We start from the raw sequence: 20,785 nt of genomic DNA, 5'->3' as shown, positions 1-20,785 counted from the left end.
ATGAATCCGAGAAACATTGTTTTTGCTTCCTCTGGAATCATCCCAAGTTAGTCACGCATATGTGTGAAGTACTCTATGGTTTGATAGGTTGGCCGCCTCCACTCCGTATGTGTTTCCTAGCACACCAAGTCACTGATTGATTTTCTCAAGGAAAAGGAGTCTGTTGTGTTAATTCTAGATCATGCACAAGACTCTAATATCCTTGATGATGGTTCCCAACCAGAACTCGGTAGTGTTTGTTGTAAGACTACTATGTGGTCATGTTTGTCTAGGACAGCGTGTTCACATGTGTGTAGCAGGACCTGCTCATGTTTTGGAGCTTGCTACCATAGTTCATTTCACGAGAATCTTGCAACGGCATCTTGTCGGTTTGTGTTGCAGACCTACGTTTCCAGACATGCTGTTTGAAATATCATGTTACCAACCAGATCTGAATCTCAGGAAGATATGATGGTTAGAACTTTTCCAAGATCTATGATGTAGGCTCCGGCAAGGTTGATGTTTTGGCCGACACACCTAGTCGGAAGATCTATTATTGGAGCATCTTGACTGATCAATTTGACCATCGTCTCCATGAGGATATTGTGCGACTTATTTTAGAAGTTGTTCCTTATGGATCCTTTATTCTCCCGAAGCCAGACCTTTACTTGATATTCCAGATATCGAATGGTATTGGGTTAAGCTGGTACATCAAGGAGAACATTAGAAGCGGAGTGCTAAATGTCTCTCGGTCGATCATCCAGATTTTGTTTCCTTGGCATCGCTAAGGTGAAATATGAGAATGTGTTGTCTTCCTTTGCATCTGCATCATCCATCACTATTCATCATGGTAGTATGATGTGCTGCCAAGATCCTCACTATAGATGTTGATAAAACCCTGATGAATATGGAGATGCTCAAGTTCTTGAGAGTACGCTCAGACACTAGGTTATATCCCCGATATCAATTGGAATGTGCCTTTAGTTTGCCGGTTATTCTACAACCATAGTTTCCTTTCCAAACTGAGCATGCCATTTCTTCGAACTCCTTATAAGGATCGTTTGTAAATTGCCTTAGGCTGGTATAGAGAGTTTCATTGGTATCCATATCAAAAGTAATTCTTTTTGCCACTCAAGGGAATAATCTATGAGTCACCTTCTCCAAGGTGCCCCGTTTGTTATGAAGGGCAATCAACTCCTCGCTACGTTGACACCCGTTCACCACCTTCTTAAGTGTGGAATTTTTGCCTACCCAACTGAACCCTTGTCATCTACTTCTTTCCATTGCACCTGATGTGTGTATTGAGTCTCAACTCGAGAGATGTTACTATGTATCATCCTGTGAGTTGATCATGAGTTGCTCGATCTTTGAGGAGATCGTTTCCTATAGAATCTCTTTTTGTCGTCATCAAGTTGAATGAAGATCTCGAGAGCAAGGATATCAATATCAACATGAATCAAGGAACCAACGTTCCTATGAGGGGCAATTGGATCAAGAAGATTGTGTTAGCTTTGTGTCCCCTCTGTCTTCTTACCTCACGTCTTGAATCTCGGGACAAGATTCTTGTTTAGTGGGGGTGAGTTGTCACAGCACTAGTTTAATGCTTGTAATTAGTGGCATTGCATCCATGCATCATATTTAAATTTCTGAAACTTGAATTGAGGATTGTTGAAGCCTCTAAACTTTAATCAAAAGCACGTCAAAGAACCATGGAAAATGCATTCAATGTTACAAAATGGCCTTAAATAATGTTGGTTATATTTGGCAGAGGTTTTTGCACCAAACCAAAAATAATGAACATTTTTAGGAATATTTTGGCACTGAATTTAAATCATTATTCTATTTGCATTTGGAATTATATTCATAACATGTATAGAATATATTTCCAAATACCCTGAAACATTTTATGTGCATTTGGAATAGTCCATTCAGCAACATAAAAATATTCAGAGGAATGTTTGGCATTATTTAAGTTCAACCTTGAATTTTTGAATAGTGGCAAATGTTTAAATAAATAGAAAACAGAAGAGAAGTAAAACAGAGCAGAACTTACCTTAGCCTACATGCGCGGCCTGCTATTGTTGTCAGCCCAGCTGTGTAGCTCAGCCCACCTGGCCCTCCTGCCAGTCATCTTCCTCCTCTGCCAGTAGGAAGAGGCAGGACGAAGCGCGCACGCGCCCGAGCGCGCCATGCCTCCACCTACTTGCTTGCCTCCCTGCCAGCGCAACACCATGAGCCCTCTCCGCGGTGCCGCCCGGATCGAACCCTCCCTCTCTTTCATACTCTCTCTCTTCCTCGCCTCTGCACCATCACGGCCGAACGCTGCTGTCGCTGCCGCTCGTAGTTGTCGTAGCCACGGCCTCCCCCTCGCCTCGCTGACGCGTACACGAGCTCCGCCTTGACTCCCTCGACCTCCTCGACAAACCACGGGTCAACTCCGGCGAGTTTGACTGGGTTTGACTCCCCTCTGAGTCACTGACACGCGGGCCCGGCCCTACTAATTAATCTAGGATTAGCGCTAATTAAACCAGGATAGTTTAGTTAGTAACTGGCACACGGGTCCCACGGGTCAGTTTGACCTAGGCCGCTCCGTTGATCGCTGACGTCAGCGTGATTTCATGCTGATTCAGTAAATCATTTACTAGATTTTGTTTAATTCTAAATAACCAAAAAATCCAGAAAATGATTCGAACTTTAAAAAATTTATATATGAAAAATAATTTATATATGAAAAATGATCAAAAAATCCAAAGAATATGTTTATGCCATGTTCATGCATGTGTGAGCAAGTTAACTCCACTGTTTAGGATAAAAATGATTAGGTTAAATTTGAAAAATAGGTTTGGAGTTGGAATTTGATGTAGTTTGAATTCCACTTCAATTAAAATGACTTGTCGTTGCATTAGCTCAATTCAGTACCTTAATACGTCATATCATTCATTTGCTCGTGCATTGCATTGAATTGAATGTTGTTTCTGTTCCTTTGTCGGTGTTGTTCCCTCTTGGTAGACGTTGTTCCGATGATGTGATCGATGACACTGATGAAGACACAATGCTATCTTCAGAAGTGCCAGTCAAGTAGAACCCTCTTGTTCATTCGATACAATCCCACTCTCTCGCTCCTGCTCTCTTTTACTGCATTAGGACAACAACGATTCAACTGTTACATGATGTGGTAGTTGAACCCCTTTCCTCTGCATGACTTGTCATTGCCACAGTAAATAGATGAAACCCACTAGCATGAGTAGGAATTGTTTGAGCCGTGATGTGCCTACTCATTCATGCTTGTTGTCATGCCTGCTACCGCTTAGAGTTGAGTCAGGTCTGATTCATCAGGGATGAATTGGAATGTGGTGAACATGTCTTACTATTGAGAGCTAAGTTTGTGAACTCGATTTGGTAAAGATAGCGTGAGAGGCCATGTAGGAGTACATGGTGGGTTGTCTCATTGAAACCGCCCTCAGGAACCGAGCACTCCAAGCTCTCTCGACTTATTAATCAACCTGATCTCTGTCCAGGAGTTGCAACTAGTTTCTGGTGTTTGTAGGTAGTGTTAGTAGTCTACCAAGTGGCACCAGGTACAGGTGGGCTTGGGACAGACTAGGTGCAGTGGCACAGTGTACCAAGCGTCGCCCGTTTGGTGGGCTTTGGGAACCCTGCTCACATCATTTGGGGCTGTGAGCGACACCCCAGCCGGATCTCCTTGCGGATGGAACCCAAATATGCGATAAACCTGGACTAAAGACTTGTGTGGTTAGTCAGGTCATGGCCGACTCCCTCGCCAGACTTCCGCTTGAAGGTTGCCGAGATACACGACGTGTACATGGTGGTAAGTGGCGAGAGCGTGCGTGAAGAAGTACACCCTTGCAGGGTTAACATCATCTATTCGAATAGCCGCGTCCGCGGTAAAGGACTTCTGGGTCGCCTATATAGTTCATAGACAAGTGAAAGTGGATACTCTAAAATGCGCAAGATAAGCGTGAGTGCTATGGATGGCTTTCTCGTAGGGAGATGGGAGAGGATCCATAGTGGTGTATTGATATGGTGAATATGTGGACTCGTGTGCGCCACCTCAAAACAGTTACCAGCAGTCGTAGTATAGGATAGCCACTGAGTCAAGTTGGCTTGCTGCAGTCAAACTCCACATCCCCTTTGTTGATACTGATGCATATGTAGCTAGTTCTGATGTAAGTCTTGTTGGGTACATTTTTACTCATGTTTGCTTAATTTATGTTTTTCCAGAGAGACTTCAGTCTCACTAATAGTTTCGCGTGGACTTCGACGTTTAGCTTGTTACCTCAGCTACGATCTTGTGCCCTCGGCAGGGTCTTGTAGATAGTCAGGCTTCTTAGCCTTTTTATTTGTAGTTGTCTGTACTCAGACAAGTTAAGCTTCCGCATATGCTTATTGCTTGTATGACTTGAATGCTGGGTCATCAGACCCATGTTTGTAATATCTGGCTCCTCAGAGCCTAATGAATAAATACATTGAGTCATAGAGTTTTATTGTGATGCCATGTTGTATTTGCACATATCAAGCATATTGTGTGTATGATTTTGAAATGCTTGGTATGTGTGGGATCCGACAATCTAGTTGTTTATTCTTGGTAGCCTCTCTTATGGGGAAATGTCTCCTAGTGCTTCCACTGAGCCATGGTAGCTTGCTACTGCTCTAGAACACTTAGGCTGGCCGGCATGTGTCCTTCTTCTTTCCTGTGTCTGTCCCTTCGGGGAAATGTCACACGTTGTTCTTTTAAGTCCTTGTAGTTTGCTACGACTTGGGTTAATACGTTGATGACCGACACGTTTGTTGCTGGGTCATGTATGCCTGTCCCTATAAGTTAGTGCCACCTTGGGTTTACGACTAGTCATGTCGGCCCGGGTTCTGTGTCAGGTGGGTGCTAGCGACACCATCATATACGTGATCCAAAAGGCGCAAATGGTCCCGTGCCAGGTAAGGTGGCACCCGTGGGAATACCGTGCGTGAGGCCGCAAAGTGATATGATGTGTTACATGCTAGATCGGTGTGACTTAGGATCAGGGTCCTGACAGTGGATCACTGGACAACGGTCAAGAACATCCTGAAATACCTGAAAAGGACTAAGGATATGTTTCTTGTTTATGGAGGTGACAAAGAGCTTGTCGTAAATGGCTACGTTGATGCAAGTTTTGACACTGATCCGGATGACTCTAAGTCACAAACCGGATACATCTTTATATAGAATGGTGGAGCTGTCAGTTGGTGTAGTTCGAAGCAAAGCGTCGTGGCGGGATCTACGTGTGAAGCGGAGTACATAGCTGCTTCGGAAGCAACAAAGTCTGGATGAAGGAGTTCATATCCGATCTAGGTGTAATACCGAGTGCATCGGGTCCAATGAAAATCTTTTGTGACAATACTGGAGCAATTGCCTTAGCGAAGGAATCCAGATTTCATAAGAGAACAAAACACATCAAGAGACGCTTCAACTCCATCCGCGATCAAGTCAAGGAGGCAGACATAGAGATTTGCAAAATACATATGGATCTGAATGTTGCAGACCCATGACTAAGCCTCTTCCACGAGCAAAACATGATCAGCACCAAGATTCCATGGGTGTTAGAATCATTACAATGTAATCTAGATTATTGACTCTAGTGCATGTAGGAGACTGAAGGAAATATGCCCTAGAGGCAATAATAAAGTAGTTATTTATATTTCCTTATATCATGATAATTTTTTATTATTCATGCTAGAATTGTATTAACCAGAAACTTGATACATGTGTGAATATATAGACAAAACAAAGTGTCCCTAGTATGCCTCTACTTGACTAGCTCGTTAATCAAAGATGGTTAAGTTTCCTAACCATAGACATATGTTGTCATTTGATGAACGGGATCACATCATTAGAAGAATGATGTCATGGACAAGACCCACCCGTTAGCTTAGCATAATGATCGTTAAGTTTTATTGCTATTGCTTTCTTCATGACTAATACATATTCCTTTGACTATGAGATTATGCAACTCCCAAATACCGGAGGAACACCTTGTGTGCTATCAAACATCACAAATGTAACTGGTTGATTATAAGGATGCTCTACAGGTGTCTCCAAAGGTGTTTGTTGGGTTGGCATAGATCGAGATTAGGGTTTATTACTCTGAGTATTGGAGAGGTATCTTTGGGCCCTCTCGGTAATGCACATCATGATAAGCCTTGCAAGCAATGTGCCTAATGAGTTAGTTCCGGGATGATGCATTACGGAACGAGTAAAAGAGACTTGCCAATAACGAGATTGAACTAGGTATGAAGATACCAACGAGCGAATCTCGGGCAAGTAACATACCGATGACAAAGGGAATGACGTATGTTGTCATTGCGGTTTGACCGATAAAGATCTTTGTAGAATATATAGGAACCAATATGAGCATCCAGGTTCTGCTGTTGGTTATTGATCGGAGATGTGTCTCGGTCATGTCTACATAGTTCTTGAACCCGTAGGGTCCGCACGCTTAACGTTCGATGATGATTTGTATTATGAGTTATGTGTTTTGGTGACCGAGATCGTTCGGTCCCGGATGAGATCACGGACATGACGAGGAGTCTCGAAATGGTTGAGAGGTAAATATTGATATATTGGACGATAGTATTCGGACACCGGAATGGTTCCGAAGTGTTTCGGGTTTTTATGAGAGTACGGGGGGTTACCGGAACCCCCGGGGGAAAGATATGGGCCATAGAGGGGAGGGGAGGCATCCCACAAGGGGTGGCACGCCCTCCCATGGGGAGTCCGAATTGGACAAGCGGAGGGGGCGCGGCCCACCTTTCCTTCTCCTCCTCCTACTCCTTCCCCCTTTCCCCTTTCGCTAAAAGGAAAGGGGGGGCGAATTGGACTAGGGATCCAAGTGGGACTCCTCCCACTTGGCACGCCCTAGGCCGTCCTCCTCCTCTATCCCTCCTTTATATACGGGGGCGGGGGGCACCTCTAGACACATCAATTGTTTTCTTAGCCGTGTGCGGTGCCCCCCTCCATCGTTTACTCCTCCGGTCATATTGTTGTAGTGCCCTGCGCGGATCACATCACCATCACCGTCACCACGCCGTCGTGCTGACAAAACTCTCCCTCGACACTTTGCTGGATCAAGAGTTCTAGGGACGTCATCGAGCTGAACGTGTGCAGAACTCGGAGGTGTCGTATGTTCGGTGCTTGATCGGTTGAATCAAGAAGACGTTCAACTACATCAACTGCGTTAAGCTAACGCTTCCGCTTCCGGTCTACGAGGATACGTGGACACACTCTTCCCCTCTCGTCGTTATGCATCTCCTAGATAGATCTTGCGTGATCGTAGGAATTTTTTTGAAATTGCATGCTACGTTCCCCAACACTACACTCATTGACCCTACACACCTTGCTTCTACTCATGGCTCCATATACATATTCTTAAGCGCGTCTTTGATCACCCGTTGATTCTTTCTACAATTACAGATAAAAAGTGAGCCCACGTGTTGGACCAAGTGGGACAAAGAGGAAAAAAGGAGAACCATTGGCGAGAAATTGAAAAAAATGTGGTATGTAGTCATTTTAACATGACATGTATTAGAAACAGTTGATAACAACCCAAAATATCAAGGCAATTGTAGATTCGTCAACAAACTTTCTTATAAGGTGTAACACATATATTGAATTCTCTGCAGTTTTCCACACATTTATTTCAACGATATATAAACAATTATGATGGTGGCGGCAGGATGACGGCCTTTGGCGCTCTCCAGCGATGGCTACCATGGCGAGTTCGGCACGGATGCGACCATGGCATGACCTCGTTGGAGGCGGAAGTACTGGGCCATAGGCTCAGGCATGGAGAGGTTGGCGATGGCAATGGTTGCATTCCAATTTTAAGTCAGATTTTCGCTTTTACAGAAAATCCAACCGCCTCCAATCGCGAGTGACTCAGTGTTTATGGTAATCAACCCGCATTCCAGTTGTAAGTTAGATTTTTGCTTATCCCCTTATGTTTCTGATAATCAACCTACATGCTAGTTTTAAGTCAAAATTTTCTTTTGCAAAAAACACCCTGATAATTGGGTTAATCAACCTATAGTACATATCAAATGCTTTAAAAAATATTCATATATTCCAACCCTAACTTCAAATTTAACAAATTATATATGGAATTTGATTAGAAAAATGTTTATAATTCGAATATGATGTTGTTTTACCCGTTAACCATTTTAGAAAGATATTTAGGATGCAACCTTAATCAATAGCACATGATCCATCTTTTTTCCATACCGGTGCCGAGCCGGATTGAAAATGAACAACTCGTCAAAATCAGGATTGGAGACGAAAGAAACCATCTATAACCACGCATGCACTTCTCGCCAAACCGTCACATGAAAAACCAGATTTCCCATCTTATGCCGAGAGAGACGCCTTATGGTTGTCAACATTCAAACGCATTGTGATTGTGTGAGCACTGAAGCCATCGCCAGCAAAGGTTGCAAGGAGGATAAGAACGACAGAGATGGGATGCCATGTGTTGAAAGAAATTCGGTAGATCTATTGAGATCTTGATTCATGCTTATTGGGTTAGAGGGGTGTGATTTAAAAAAAAAATCTTATAGTACTAGAACTTATGGAAGTTGGGATGATTCTATGAGAGAGGCGTTGTAGCACCCGAGCTCCAGTGCTCTCTATATTTGAACAATTTGAAATTCATGTTTTGGAAGTTTCAAAAAATGTGAATTTTTTTGAGGATACATATATACATTTTGAATACCCGTGGAAAGTTCTGGTACAAATCTCGTTTTGTTTTGCCCTATAGAAAGAAACAAATTTCTGACAGTATATAGGAGGAAAAGGGTGTTATTTCTGTCAATTTTTTTGTATTTCCTAAAATACAATGTATTTCTTTCCAGATTTTTACCAGGCCTTAGGAACATGTGTACATATTCACGTATTTGTTTTAAGACTTTTTAAGCATCCGAAGTGTGTTTTTTAAAAAATTTCAAATACCAAGAGCACTGGAGCTCGGTAGCTGCAGGCATTTTTCGTGATTCTATGCCCGTCTTTATTTCCCAAGCACTTGTAAAACGATATGTTGATCATTTGAGGAATAGAAGTCTTGATAATGTAGAGAAAATGCCCTCGGCAGCAGCAGAGCCCGAGAGGCCGGAGCCAAGAAAGGAGCAGAGGAACAGAGCCCCGCGTGTGGGCGCGCCGGCTGACGGAGGGATGAGGCGGCGCGGGGCGCGACAGCGGACGGAGGGATGCAGCCGTCTTCCTCGCGCCGGGGGGAGCTGCGGTTCGGGGATCTCTGGGAAATCAGCGAGCGCGCCACCTGAAGATCTCCATGGCTAGCGCCGCGGAGCTCGGGTACACTGCCCCCTGTGAATTCGAGTTCGAGTTCATTTCCAGTTCAGCCGGCGACTGGCGACAGCTGGTAATCCGATTCCGGCAAGAACCAGGAGCTCTCCGATGAATAAAAGCGCTTGCGGTGGGGGCAGCGGCTCCAACTCGATTCGCTCGCCTCCCTCCCCGATCCCCAGATCCAATCCAGGACACGCCATCGATGGCGGCGAAGGTGCTCCAGCTCCGTAGCTCCGACGGCAAGGTGCTCGTCGCTCCGGCGTGGGACTATCGCCCGGCCGCCGCCCAAGCCCTCCCGCTAGAGACGCGGGTGTCCTCGCGCGCCCTCGAGAGGGTGCTCCAGTACTGGACCAAGCACAGCCTTGCCAAGGCCACCGGTGAGTCCCGGGAGTCCCTGGCCCGCTGGGACGCCGACTTCCAGCGCCGCCTCGAGGAAGACGGCCTCGCCAAGGAGGCCGCCGCAGCCGCCCAAGAACTCCGCCGCTACGGCGTCGACCATGGAGGGCGTCCCCATCACCACGCCGCCACGGCCGCATCTGATGTCGCTGCTCCTGCCAAGGCGGCCCGTGTTGATCCCGTCCGTGTCTGGTGTGTCAACCACGGAGAACGCAGCCATGCGCCGGCGATGCCCGGCTCCTTCGATGCCTCTGATACTGCCACCACCTTGCCGGCCGCTGCTGGTGCTGACCCCGGGGACGTCCGGTGCGCGATCCGTGCCCGTGGGCGCCAGATGGCTGAAGACGAGGAGTCCGCTTGCCACCACCGCAAGCGCCCGGCTTCCAAGGCTCCACTCTGCCTGCCTGCCACTGCTGCTGCGCCTGTGAAGAAGGTCTCTCGTCAGGTCGCTTCCAAGGCTTGCTCTATCGTCGGCTCTACACCACTGCCTGCCACTGCTGCTGCGCCCAGTGTGCAACCGAAGCCGCAGATCAGCATGCGCGAACTGATCGTGAACGCTCGCCTCACCATGGCTCGCCTCGACAAGGCTCGCTCTGCCTCTGAAGAAGAGGCCAGCCGTCGGCGCGACATCGAGCGCAGCCGAGCGGAGGCCCGGCGAAAGGTGGAGCAGATGGCGAACACCGTGCAGTTCAACGACCCGTGGATCCATTACTCCGACGTGACCAAGTCCCCTGAGGAGCTGCTCCAAGCACGACAGCAAGCATGGCGTTATCAAGCTCACCTCCTCGAGATGGCTCGTCGACGGGACTTTGCTCAAGCGATGCAAATCCACAGCACCAAGGAAGCAACCAATTCCTTGGCTGCGTCCAGTGGTATTACGCCTTCCCTGGTCTTTTAGTTGCTTCCTAAACCATGCACACATAAGTTTCATTTAATCTTTGCATCTCTAGGTTCTGCACTTGCTTACCAAGATTTCTAGTGTTCTTTGAATCCCGTTCAGTCATTAGTAATTTTACTAGAGTGTCAGCAGAGTCTCCATCTAGCTAGGCAGCAAAAATCTTGTTAAGATGTGTACGGCATAGTTACACTACATCCACACCTGGTCCTAAGTTAAGGGTTTAAGTAAATAAAGGGCATTTTCAATAAATCAAAGTAAAGCAGATGAGCCTAAAAAGGAAACTCATGTACTGCAATTCCGGCACGAGACAGAGCGTAAGACGCACTCGCCGCAAAATCCAAAACGCCCGTTTGCTACCCGGCTTGTAGCAGGAAAAAGGAGTAGAATTGAACTTGTCGATACACACATAATCATGTGAGCTGCCTAGCGTTTGGAGACTATGCTAACTCTCCTGTAAAATTAATCTTGGCTGAATTGGATTCTTAGGCATTGGCAACTTAGTGAGTTAAAGTAGCAGTTTCCGAAGAGTAACATTGGTTAGTGAACTCTTGTGTGTCTGTGTGGGTGAAGCTTCGAGCTAAGCAAGTCCTTGATGTACCGACTATCAAGTCATACTGTAATCAATTTTGGATATGAATGAGAAAATTGTTGGCCTGAATTTTGCAGAGCATTTGAGTAATCTTTTCGTATCTATTTATTCTTGTATGCTTTTGTGGCTTCTTACAGCATTCTGCTGCTCACTGAGGCACAGATCCAATGGGTTCATCTCTGATTTCACAATACTTCGTTTGAGTGGTGATGCAACATAACCATGTTTGGGACAGTTACTGGTTAGAAGATTTTGTTGGTTTGAGATACAGCACTCTAATAGTCAAGAATGTGAAAAAGGTGGCATCATATTGCGGCCATCTGTCAAACTCACCACTGCCTGTCTCTGCTGCTTCACCTAGCGTGAAGGTGACTCCAGTTTCAACTCTGCGTGCTCAAAGGGGAATGCGGGATCTCAGCTGCAAAATCCCGAAGCAAAACCGTATTGTTGTTGCTTCACCAAACAAGCAACCTTTCTTGAGTCCGTGTCGGTGAACCTTCGAGTTAAGCAAGTCCTCAATGTACCGAGTAACGAGTCATGTTGTAATAAAAATTTCAGATATGAATGAAAAATTGTTGGCCTGAATTTGGGCACAGCATTTGAGTTATCTGAATTTGCGCACATTATGTTGCTTCTATGGCTTCTTAAAACACTCCGTTGCTCTGTTCAGAAAAGTGTGCGCTGAATGGTGATGCACATAACCATGTTTGGACTGTTATTATTAGTTAGAAGATTTTTTGGTTTAAGAAACTGCAGTCTAATTGTTTGAATGTGAAAAAGGTTGCATCTATGCTTCTCAGATCATATTAGCTTTTCATTTGAATTATGTGCAACCGTAGTCTTACATTCTCAGGCTCCTTGATTTTTTTTCCTGTTCACTGTCATTTTAAGGTTGCTCAAAAATTCTCTTGGCACTTGTGAAAATATGTTTTCACATGTCGAATCAGCAAGTGATGGATGTCTTCCACCTCTTGCAGTAACCATGCACAATTCAGAGAAAATAAACCAATATCAACGGAAAAAGACGAATAGAGATTCAGGTCATGCCCCAAACATATCTATCAGCAGCAGGATCCTATGTTAAATCCAGTAGTCCACTGTTTATCTACATTTCAGAGAACAAGGTGGTTAATTACGTTGCTTCTCCCATAGCTAGCTCTGCTGTGAAGCAGCCGCGGCTTGTTCCATGAACAGGTGCGTGCTCAGAATGTGAAACCTCAACTGCTGCTGGTACTATATCATGGTTGTTTGTTAGACTTGAATCATCGGAATCTAGTGGAGTGCTTCTGCCAATGCCACAAATTTATCAACTGAACTGCGAGGAAATGTAAACAAAGCAAGAAATTAGAAAAGAAGGATAGCTTAAATAGAGGTTCAGATTTTGCATAGGATAGCTTCAGTAGAATGGCTAATGCATACTAAGAGTCCAACATACGAATTACTTGGATTTTGACAGATAATAATAGAAGTTCAAATTTGGCCAGGTACTTCTGAGTGTGTCTTGGATCCTTGATTGTCTGCAACTGACCCATCTTCAGTTCTACACAGTTGCTCTTCCTCAACCAGCCCCCAATGGTGATTTTTGTTACCATGAGCGACAGAGTCTATTTATACAGTCTAGCAGAACAATTGATTTGAAGCCACTACACACTGCTTGGGGATTTGAACACTCAATCTCGGTTTTCTTCGGGAGGGACCGAAAAACCCATTTTCCGGAAAAACTTGAAGTTTTCGGCATTTTTTCTTTCAAAAATTTCAAACAAATTCCGAATTCAAAAACTGAACAAATATGTTAATGCAAACCCCCATTCCACTTTTGAATTCAAAAACCCAAAAACATTGTTGATGCAAACCGGAAGAATACGTTGATGCTCCATCGTACATAAACTTATAAGAACTGAATTCAAAATCTGTTTAAATTTTTTGAACAAAATACCAAAAATTGCAAGATTTCTAAAAACTGGGTTTTTTGGTCCTTCCCGCAAAAAACCAAAATCGAGAGAAAAAAACATTTTCAAATTCACGTGTGTGTAGTATCTTCGAATCAAATTTTTTTTCTCGTATAGTGCTTCATGCGTATGGTGTGACGTCGGGAGTTCGAACCCTGTTGGGCGTGTTTATTTTTATTATCTAGTATTTCCTTCTTTGCTACTGATAGGTAGGACCCATATGCAGGTATTTTGCATGGGCCAGCTGGGGTGTAGCGTTTAACGAAGAGTTAACGGCAATGAGGGAAATGTACTCAAACGTACCCGAAACACAAGTTGTAGGGCCGATTTGTTTCGTTTCAAGTTTATGCATGAATATGTTCGTGGAGTGTAAGTTTATGTATCAAAAGTGTATTTAACTATATTATTAACTTCATCTAACTATCTAAGTTGTTTAATAATTAATTAACAAATAAACCAACTATTCTTGAGTTGCAATAACCATGTCCGCTAAATGAACAAAATAACTTTCATCTCGGAGAAATGGATAAGTGGCATGGAGCTGAATGACTATGATGTTATTTAATTCGTTTTTATGGTTGCATGCGTCAATGAATTAGACCTGGGCATTTCCGGGCCGGGACGGGTTTCAAAAAGCCCGACCCCAAGATCCCAATCCCAGGAAATGACTACTTTTCGTATTTAAAATAATAAAATAACTATTTTCAGGGATTAATACTCTAATACTATGCACATATTTATATAAAAAAACCTGAAAATCATGTTTTGCCGGGCTTTTCTGGCCTTCGGGTCAGGCTATGGGCTGGAAAGTGAGGCCCGGGCCTGGCCCGTAGCCCAGGAAATGACTACTTTTTTGTATTTTTAATAATAAAATAACTATTTTCGGGGATTAATACTCTAATACTATGCCTATATATTTATATAAAAATTTGGAAATCATGTTTTGACAGGCATTTTTTGGGCTTCAGGCCGGGCTGTGGGATGGAAAGTGAGGCTCGAGCCCAACCCAGACGTCGGGCTTCAGGTCGGGCCTGTCGGGCTGGGCCACCCATGCCTTGGTTTACTATGAATGCAGAGCCCGGGGTGGTATCCCTCTTTTTTCGAAAAAAGAAGTTAATTTCATTTTGCTGCTATCACCTTTTTAATGTATTGCGAGCACTCTTCAACTGCTTTAACATCAGTGATGACTTCCCTGGAGAACTTGCCTTGCTGCACGCGATGGTGGCGCCCTAACGGCCTCGACCCGGCGCCCTTCAGCCAACGCCTATGGCTAGTTATTGGGCTGCTGCGGATGGCAGATCTGGCGCTCCCTAGTGAGACGGAGCAAGGTGGTGGCCCCTCCCCCCTGCACGAGCTAGATCTTATCAATGACGCGTTTGGGGCCCCAGTGTGCGGCGCTGAGGTGGCTAGGCGCTGGTTCAGGCTGGTGTTGGCCGGATATGGCTCGCTGGCCTGCCGGCGGCGAGGTGGAAGGCCCCGACGTGGTGGTGGCGCCACCACAGCGCCGGGGTGTACGGGCCAGTGGGTGGCGGATCAGCTGTGTGGCTGGTCGCATGAGGATGTGGAGGCGGGTTGTTCCGGGCGATGGCCTACATGGCTCTGGCCAACACCGACAACGCAGTGCTAGTGGGGGTCGTTCTTCCTTCCTGGAGGGTCGTCGTGGTACTCTCCGGCCTTGTCCATCCTCGGGGTTCATCTTCGGGTGAAAGCCTTTGGCACTGCAGCAGCAGGGCTAGGCGACGACGTCGTTCCACATCGCTTCCCCTTGGGGGCGTCGTCTTGAAGACTAGTTCCCCTCCGCGCTTTCCCTGGGCTGGATGTGCACGACATCAAGGTTGGCTGGTGCCCAACGGGTGATGCGAGTGGTTGATGTTGCGACTCGTGCGGCAACGACGATGGTGGTGTGCAGAACTGGGTCGCGGCTATTAAGGGGTTTCTCAAACAACACAAAAGTGACTCCTAAGACGACTCCTCTGAACTGGACAGTTATTTGGAGTACTACTCGTGGGACATACATTACTTTACGACTGACAAGTGTTGGAGTTCCTTTGCCAATAAACTGAAGAGAAAAAGAAATGTGACGCGGAAGTTCATGTTGTATGTGCAATCTTCTGAGATAGAGCATTATGACATTCTGCTCAAAGCTGTAAATGATGATTATTATCAACTGGTGACGGTTGTGTTGCCTGGGACAAAAATCCTGACAAGTGGCTTCCACTTTGGTGCCCTTGTGGAAGACTTGACAATGACAGCAAAGGAAATTGGAGATTATCTCACTGGTCAGTTTGGTAAGAAGATTAGTCCTGGTGAGGCGTGGAGAGCAAAACAGTTTGCTCTGGAGAGGAAATTTGGTACATTTTATGATTCACACAACTTTACTCCGAGGTTACTTAAGGATATAGCACGTAAAAATCCTGGTAGTTTTGTTGACATCAAGGATCCAGAGGTTGCAGGGTGTAAAGATTTCCGAGTCCTCCACGTATGTTTTGGGCATTTGGACAGTGCTTACAGGCCTTCCGTACTTGTCGACCTGTGCTATGCATCAAGGGCACACCACTATGCGGGAAATATCAAGGGATGCTGCTGACTGCTGTAGCATTAGATGCTAATGATTTCTCCTTTCCAGTAGCATGTGCTGTCGTTGCGGGCGAGACCAAGGAAAGCTGGTTGTGGTTTCTTAGGAATTTGGAGCGAGCAGTGGTGCATCAGTCTGCCGTGTGCATTATACACGACTACAAAAGGGATTTGATCAATGCTATGAAGGACCTCCTAAATTCCCGTGAACGACAATGGTGTAGAGCAGAAAGTCGGTGGTGCATGGAAGACCTTGCTGAAAACTTCTTTGCGTATTTTGGTGACAAGAAGCTTGCGATGATGTTCAAGAAACTTTGCCAGCAGAAGCGACGCTATAAATTTGGTAAAATCTGGAAGGAGCTAGACGAGTTAACGTCCACATATATGGCGGAGAAAGAAGATGGTGCTAGTGAGGAAATGCAGCAGGAATCAATCGAGCATGATGTGGCAGAGCTTGTGGCGCAAAGCCCATGCAACCAGTATGATTCAGTGGGGAATATGAAGGAAGGAGATCACGCCGATGACAACAACAGAAAGATAGCAAAGTTCTCTGACTGGATCAATCAGAAACCAAAAAAGAAGTGGTCACTGGCATATGACAGCGATGGAGCAAGGTATGGCATCATGGGCCGTGATATAGCTGATGTATATAAGAACGACCATGTATTGAAAGGGATAGCATGCCTTCCGCTCAGTGCGATAGTGGAAGTAACATTCCTGCGCTTGGTAAAGTACTTTGAAAACACAAGTGCTGCAGCAAACAAAGCAATCGGCAACCCATCAATTAACTTTCCAGAACCTGTCCAGGTTGACATGAATTCGAAAATGCAGAAATCCGAGACGCACAGACTTATGTACACGTACGCCAATGAAAAAAATTATCTCGGTAAGGTTATGGATCGAAAATTTACAGTTAAGGGAAGGAAGAGGGAGGTGACTGTTCACCTGAAGACGGACTATACCCTCAGGCCTCAGCATGAATAAGTCTAAGGGATCCACAATTCGAAAAACTGCCACCTGTTCATGTAGCAAGCCGCAGGTACTTCACAAGCCTTGCTCTCATGTCATTGCCGTCTGTTGTGAGATTGGGGTTAGCACTGCTATATACATGACTCCATACTACAACCTGCCCTATCTAGTTCGCGCCTCGAGGCAAAAATTCAATAAGTTCTCACATGACTACAGAGATAGGGTACCACGCTACTTCAGAGATACTGTACTATTTGGAGGCCAAGCACCAATTTGGATCCCAGACAAAAGACTGGAGTGTGGCCTTCTTGTTTGTCTACCGCCGGACTGCATGCAAACTGCTGTGATCGAGAAAGGGCAATAGTGCAGAACTGAAGATGGATCAGTTGTAGAAAATCAAGGATCTAAGACACGCTCAGAAGAACTTTGCTAGATTTGAGCTTCTATTATTGTCTGTCAAACTCCTAGTTGTTAATATTTTGGATGCTTAAATGCATTTAGCCGTGGTAGTTAAGCTATCCTATGCAAACTCTAAACCTCTATTATTATTTGCAGTTTTTCCTTGTTGTACTGGAAACCAAAGTTCTTATTTCTTTGCTAGTTGGTTGTAGTTTGATATCTGAATTTCTTGATTGGTTTGTGTTTTCCTAAAACTCTTGTCTGCTTAAATGCTAAATTGTTGCAAAAGACATCCCTTCTTGGCTGATGGTGTGACAGACATGCCAGCTCAGTTGACAAAATTGTAACGGGTGCTACATGTCCATCATGATCGTTCGCCAGTAATGGTTACAAGAGTGTCGCAATTTCCAACTAGGGAGCAAAAACCATGTTAAGATGTGTACATCATAGTTCACTGCATCCTTATCTGGTCCTAAGTTAAGGGTTCATTTGAGTATTACAAATTCCACTATGTTAATGTTACCTAGTAACCCATGGGACCTGGAGTGGAATTTTTGTGTGGATCTAAAATCTCAAGCGGACTACAACTTCTGTTTTCATCTATCAAACTCGAAATATGCAGTAGCTGCTATCAAGTTTGTCGTAAGTTCCCTAAAAAAAAGTTTGTCGTCAGTAAACTTTGAATCTCTAGTCTTATTTGGAGTGCTTATCTCATGAAAACACAGACATCAAGGTAATACAGTTACTACGCCCATGGCCATGGGAGACTGCAAAATAATTCGTCTCTTATTTCCTGGTTACACTGATAATTTTAACTCATGTATACTCAAATGTCAAATCCTTCCTGCAAACAAGGATGCATCCTGAAAAAATTCTCTGAATCCGCACATGCAATACGTTATTTTCCAAGTTTACATTTTTCACCTCATTTCCTTTGGTGATTGTGGTGTCTTCAGAAACTTCTAAGAAGGTCCAGTCTACAGAAACCTTGCCATTTAAGTGTTGACATGCTGCTTTCAGTTCTGCCCCGTTAGCACGTCTGCCTTGTGTCACGTTGATCTTAAAAAAACAGAGTAATGTTATGAACACTGCCTATTCATTAGATTGAAAAGAAATGGTATGCACAAATGTAATGTTAAATCGTTGGTCAATTCTTTGCTACTCTTATGTTCATCATGCCTGTGTGGGGAATGTATGCATTGAAGCTTCTCCTATCGCTAGTGCTGCTGCATTTTTTGTACGGAGTGTTTGATGGTGAAACAGTATACTATGAAGAATCACATCCTGAACTTCTTTTTCCTGAATTTGAAAAATATCCTGAACTTGTTTTTTCTGAATCCAAACACCAACATACTCTTGTTTTTTCGAATAACACGTCCTGAACTGGGCTAGAGCCTACAGCCCAAGTTTTTTTTTTGAGATTTGCCTACAACCCAAGTAGAAAAAAGCATAAGCCTAGAGCCAGCTGCCCATCCTGAACTGGGCTCTTGGTCGCCCCTATGTCTCGCTTAAGGCGAGACGTAGTGAAGCCTCACGTCCGGGGAGCGCCAGATGGGCAGGCCCAGGCGCGCGGGAGGCAATGGCCTCGTTTTTTTTCACGTTTTTTGATTTTACTTTTGATTTATTTTTTAATTTTCGCTTATACTTCCAGATATTGTAAATAAAACATCTGAAAAATATTAAATGTGTATAGAGAAGATGTATATCATAAAATGTTAACCAATTATTTGAAAAATGTTAAATGTGTATAGAGAAAATATTTCTCATGTATAAGAAAAATGTATACCAAAAATATACAATGTGTGTGAAAAAGTTGACATGTGTTTAAAAAAATGTTTATCTAGCATTTGAAAAAATAATGTTAAACAAGTATTTAAGAAAAGTTAACCAAGCCTTTGAAAAATATTAAATGTGTATAGAAAAATATTGAACATTTATTCAAAAAATGTTTAACATGTATTTGAAAATGTTAATCACGCATTTAAAAAAATTTAAATGTGTCTAGATCTTTTTGATCATGTATTTAAGAAAATAATCTTATATTTTATTAAAAAATGTTAATAAAGCATTTGAAAAAATTAAATATATATATATAAAATGTTGACCATGTATTAAAAAATTAATCTTGCATTTGAATGTTAATCAAGCATTTAAAAATTAAATGTGGACAGAAAAAATGTTGACCATGTATTAAAAAAGTATTAATCTTGTATTTTAAAAATGTTAATAAAGCATTTGAAAATGATTAAAGTGTGTCTAGAAAAAATGTTGACCATCTATTAACAAATCTTAATCTTGTATTTCAAAAATGCTAATCAAGTATTTGAAAAAGTTAAAAATGTGTAAGAAATGTTAAATTTGCATTTGAAAAATGTTGAGCGTGTGTTAGAAAAATGTTCTTGTTGTATACAAAAAAATGTGCACATCGAAGTGGCAGAAGCAGCCACATGAAGATTCAAGCCAAATGAACAAAACACACACGCGCGTGCACACCCACACGCACATGCGCAGACACACACACCAGCAACGGGGCCAGTAATGGATTCAGGAATAAACGAGCGACAACTATGAAAGGTTGGCGCTGTGAAAGACCATCGAGATGGGCACCCATCGCTTGTCATCGTTGCCACAAAGACCAGCCACGCAGCTTTGACTCCGCTATAACAAACGGACCACAAAGCGCACTTCACTTTCATCCATTTTTAGAATAGGAGAAGATTAAGGCATGTGGCAATTAATGTAGAGTTAATTAGGCCGTTTGAGTGCGCATAGGTTGCATGCCATGCATGGGGTCCTTTTCCTTCACATGTGTGTACACGGTGTTGAAACGTTGCACATGCATAGTGTGAACTACTGGAAATATGTCCTAAAGGTAATAATAAATTGGTTATTATCATATTTCATGTTCATGATAAATGTTTATTATTCATGCTAGAATTGCACTCGCTCCGTTTTTACTTACTCCGCGTATTAGGTTTGGTCAAAGTCAAGCTTTATAAATCTTGATAAAGTTTATAGACAAAATTATTAACATATACAATAACAAATCAATACCAGTAGATTTATTATTGAATGTACTTCCACTCCATATAGATTTGTTATGGTAAATATTTATATTATTTTCTATAAACTTGGTCAAATTTTAGTAAGTTTGATTTCAGTCAACTCTAATATGCAGAGTAAATAAAAACAAAGGGAGTATTGACCAGAAACTTAAATACATGTATGAATAAATAAACTACACCATGTCCCTACTAAGTCTCTACTAGACTAGCTCATTGGTCAAAAATGGTTAAAGTTTCCTAACCATAGACATGAGTTGTCATTTGATAATGCGATCACATCATTAGGAGAATGATATGATGGACAGACCCAATCGTAAGCTTAGCATCAGATCGTTTAGTTATTTGTTGCAGCTTTCTTCAAGTCAAGTATCAGTTCCTTAGACCATGAGATCATGCCACTCCCGGACATCGGAGGAATAATTTGTGTTCTATCAAACGCCACCTCGTAACTGGGTGATCGTAAAGGGCTGTACAGGTATCTCCGATGGTTTTTGTTGGGTTGCGTGGATCGAGACTGGGGTTTGTCACTCCGTGTGATGGAGAGATATCTCTGGGCCCTCTTGGTAAGACAACATCATAAGAAGCTTCATGTGACTAATGAGTTTAGTAATGGGATCT

At 43.6% G+C, this 20,785-nt stretch overlaps 1 protein-coding gene across 1 annotated transcript; it reads left to right on the top strand.

Moving 5' to 3' along the window:
• Positions 1 to 9,103: 9,103 nt before the first annotated feature.
• Positions 9,104 to 11,820, top strand: LOC119353564. The gene is made up of 2 exons (XM_037620184.1): positions 9,104 to 10,596; positions 11,349 to 11,820. Exons 1-2 carry the CDS (start codon positions 9,531 to 9,533, stop codon positions 11,429 to 11,431), a joined length of 1,149 nt encoding a protein of 382 aa, XP_037476081.1. The 5' UTR covers positions 9,104 to 9,530; the 3' UTR covers positions 11,432 to 11,820.
• Positions 11,821 to 20,785: the final 8,965 nt, after the last annotated feature.

The sequence above is a fragment of the Triticum dicoccoides genome, chromosome 2A, assembly GCF_002162155.2.
Source record: "Triticum dicoccoides isolate Atlit2015 ecotype Zavitan chromosome 2A, WEW_v2.0, whole genome shotgun sequence".
In the NCBI taxonomy this organism is placed as follows: Eukaryota; Viridiplantae; Streptophyta; class Magnoliopsida; order Poales; family Poaceae; genus Triticum; species Triticum dicoccoides.
This window is presented reverse-complemented; position numbering and strand designations above follow the sequence as displayed.

Excerpts from the sequence above, each read along its gene's own strand:
- LOC119353564 (XM_037620184.1), top strand. The coding sequence starts at position 9,531 with ATGGCGGCGAAGGTGCTCCAGCTCCGTAGCTCCGACGGCAAGGTGCTC. Across the intron at positions 10,597-11,348 it reads TTCCTTGGCTGCGTCCAGTG|CATTCTGCTGCTCACTGAGG; the intron begins GTATTACGCCTT and ends GGCTTCTTACAG.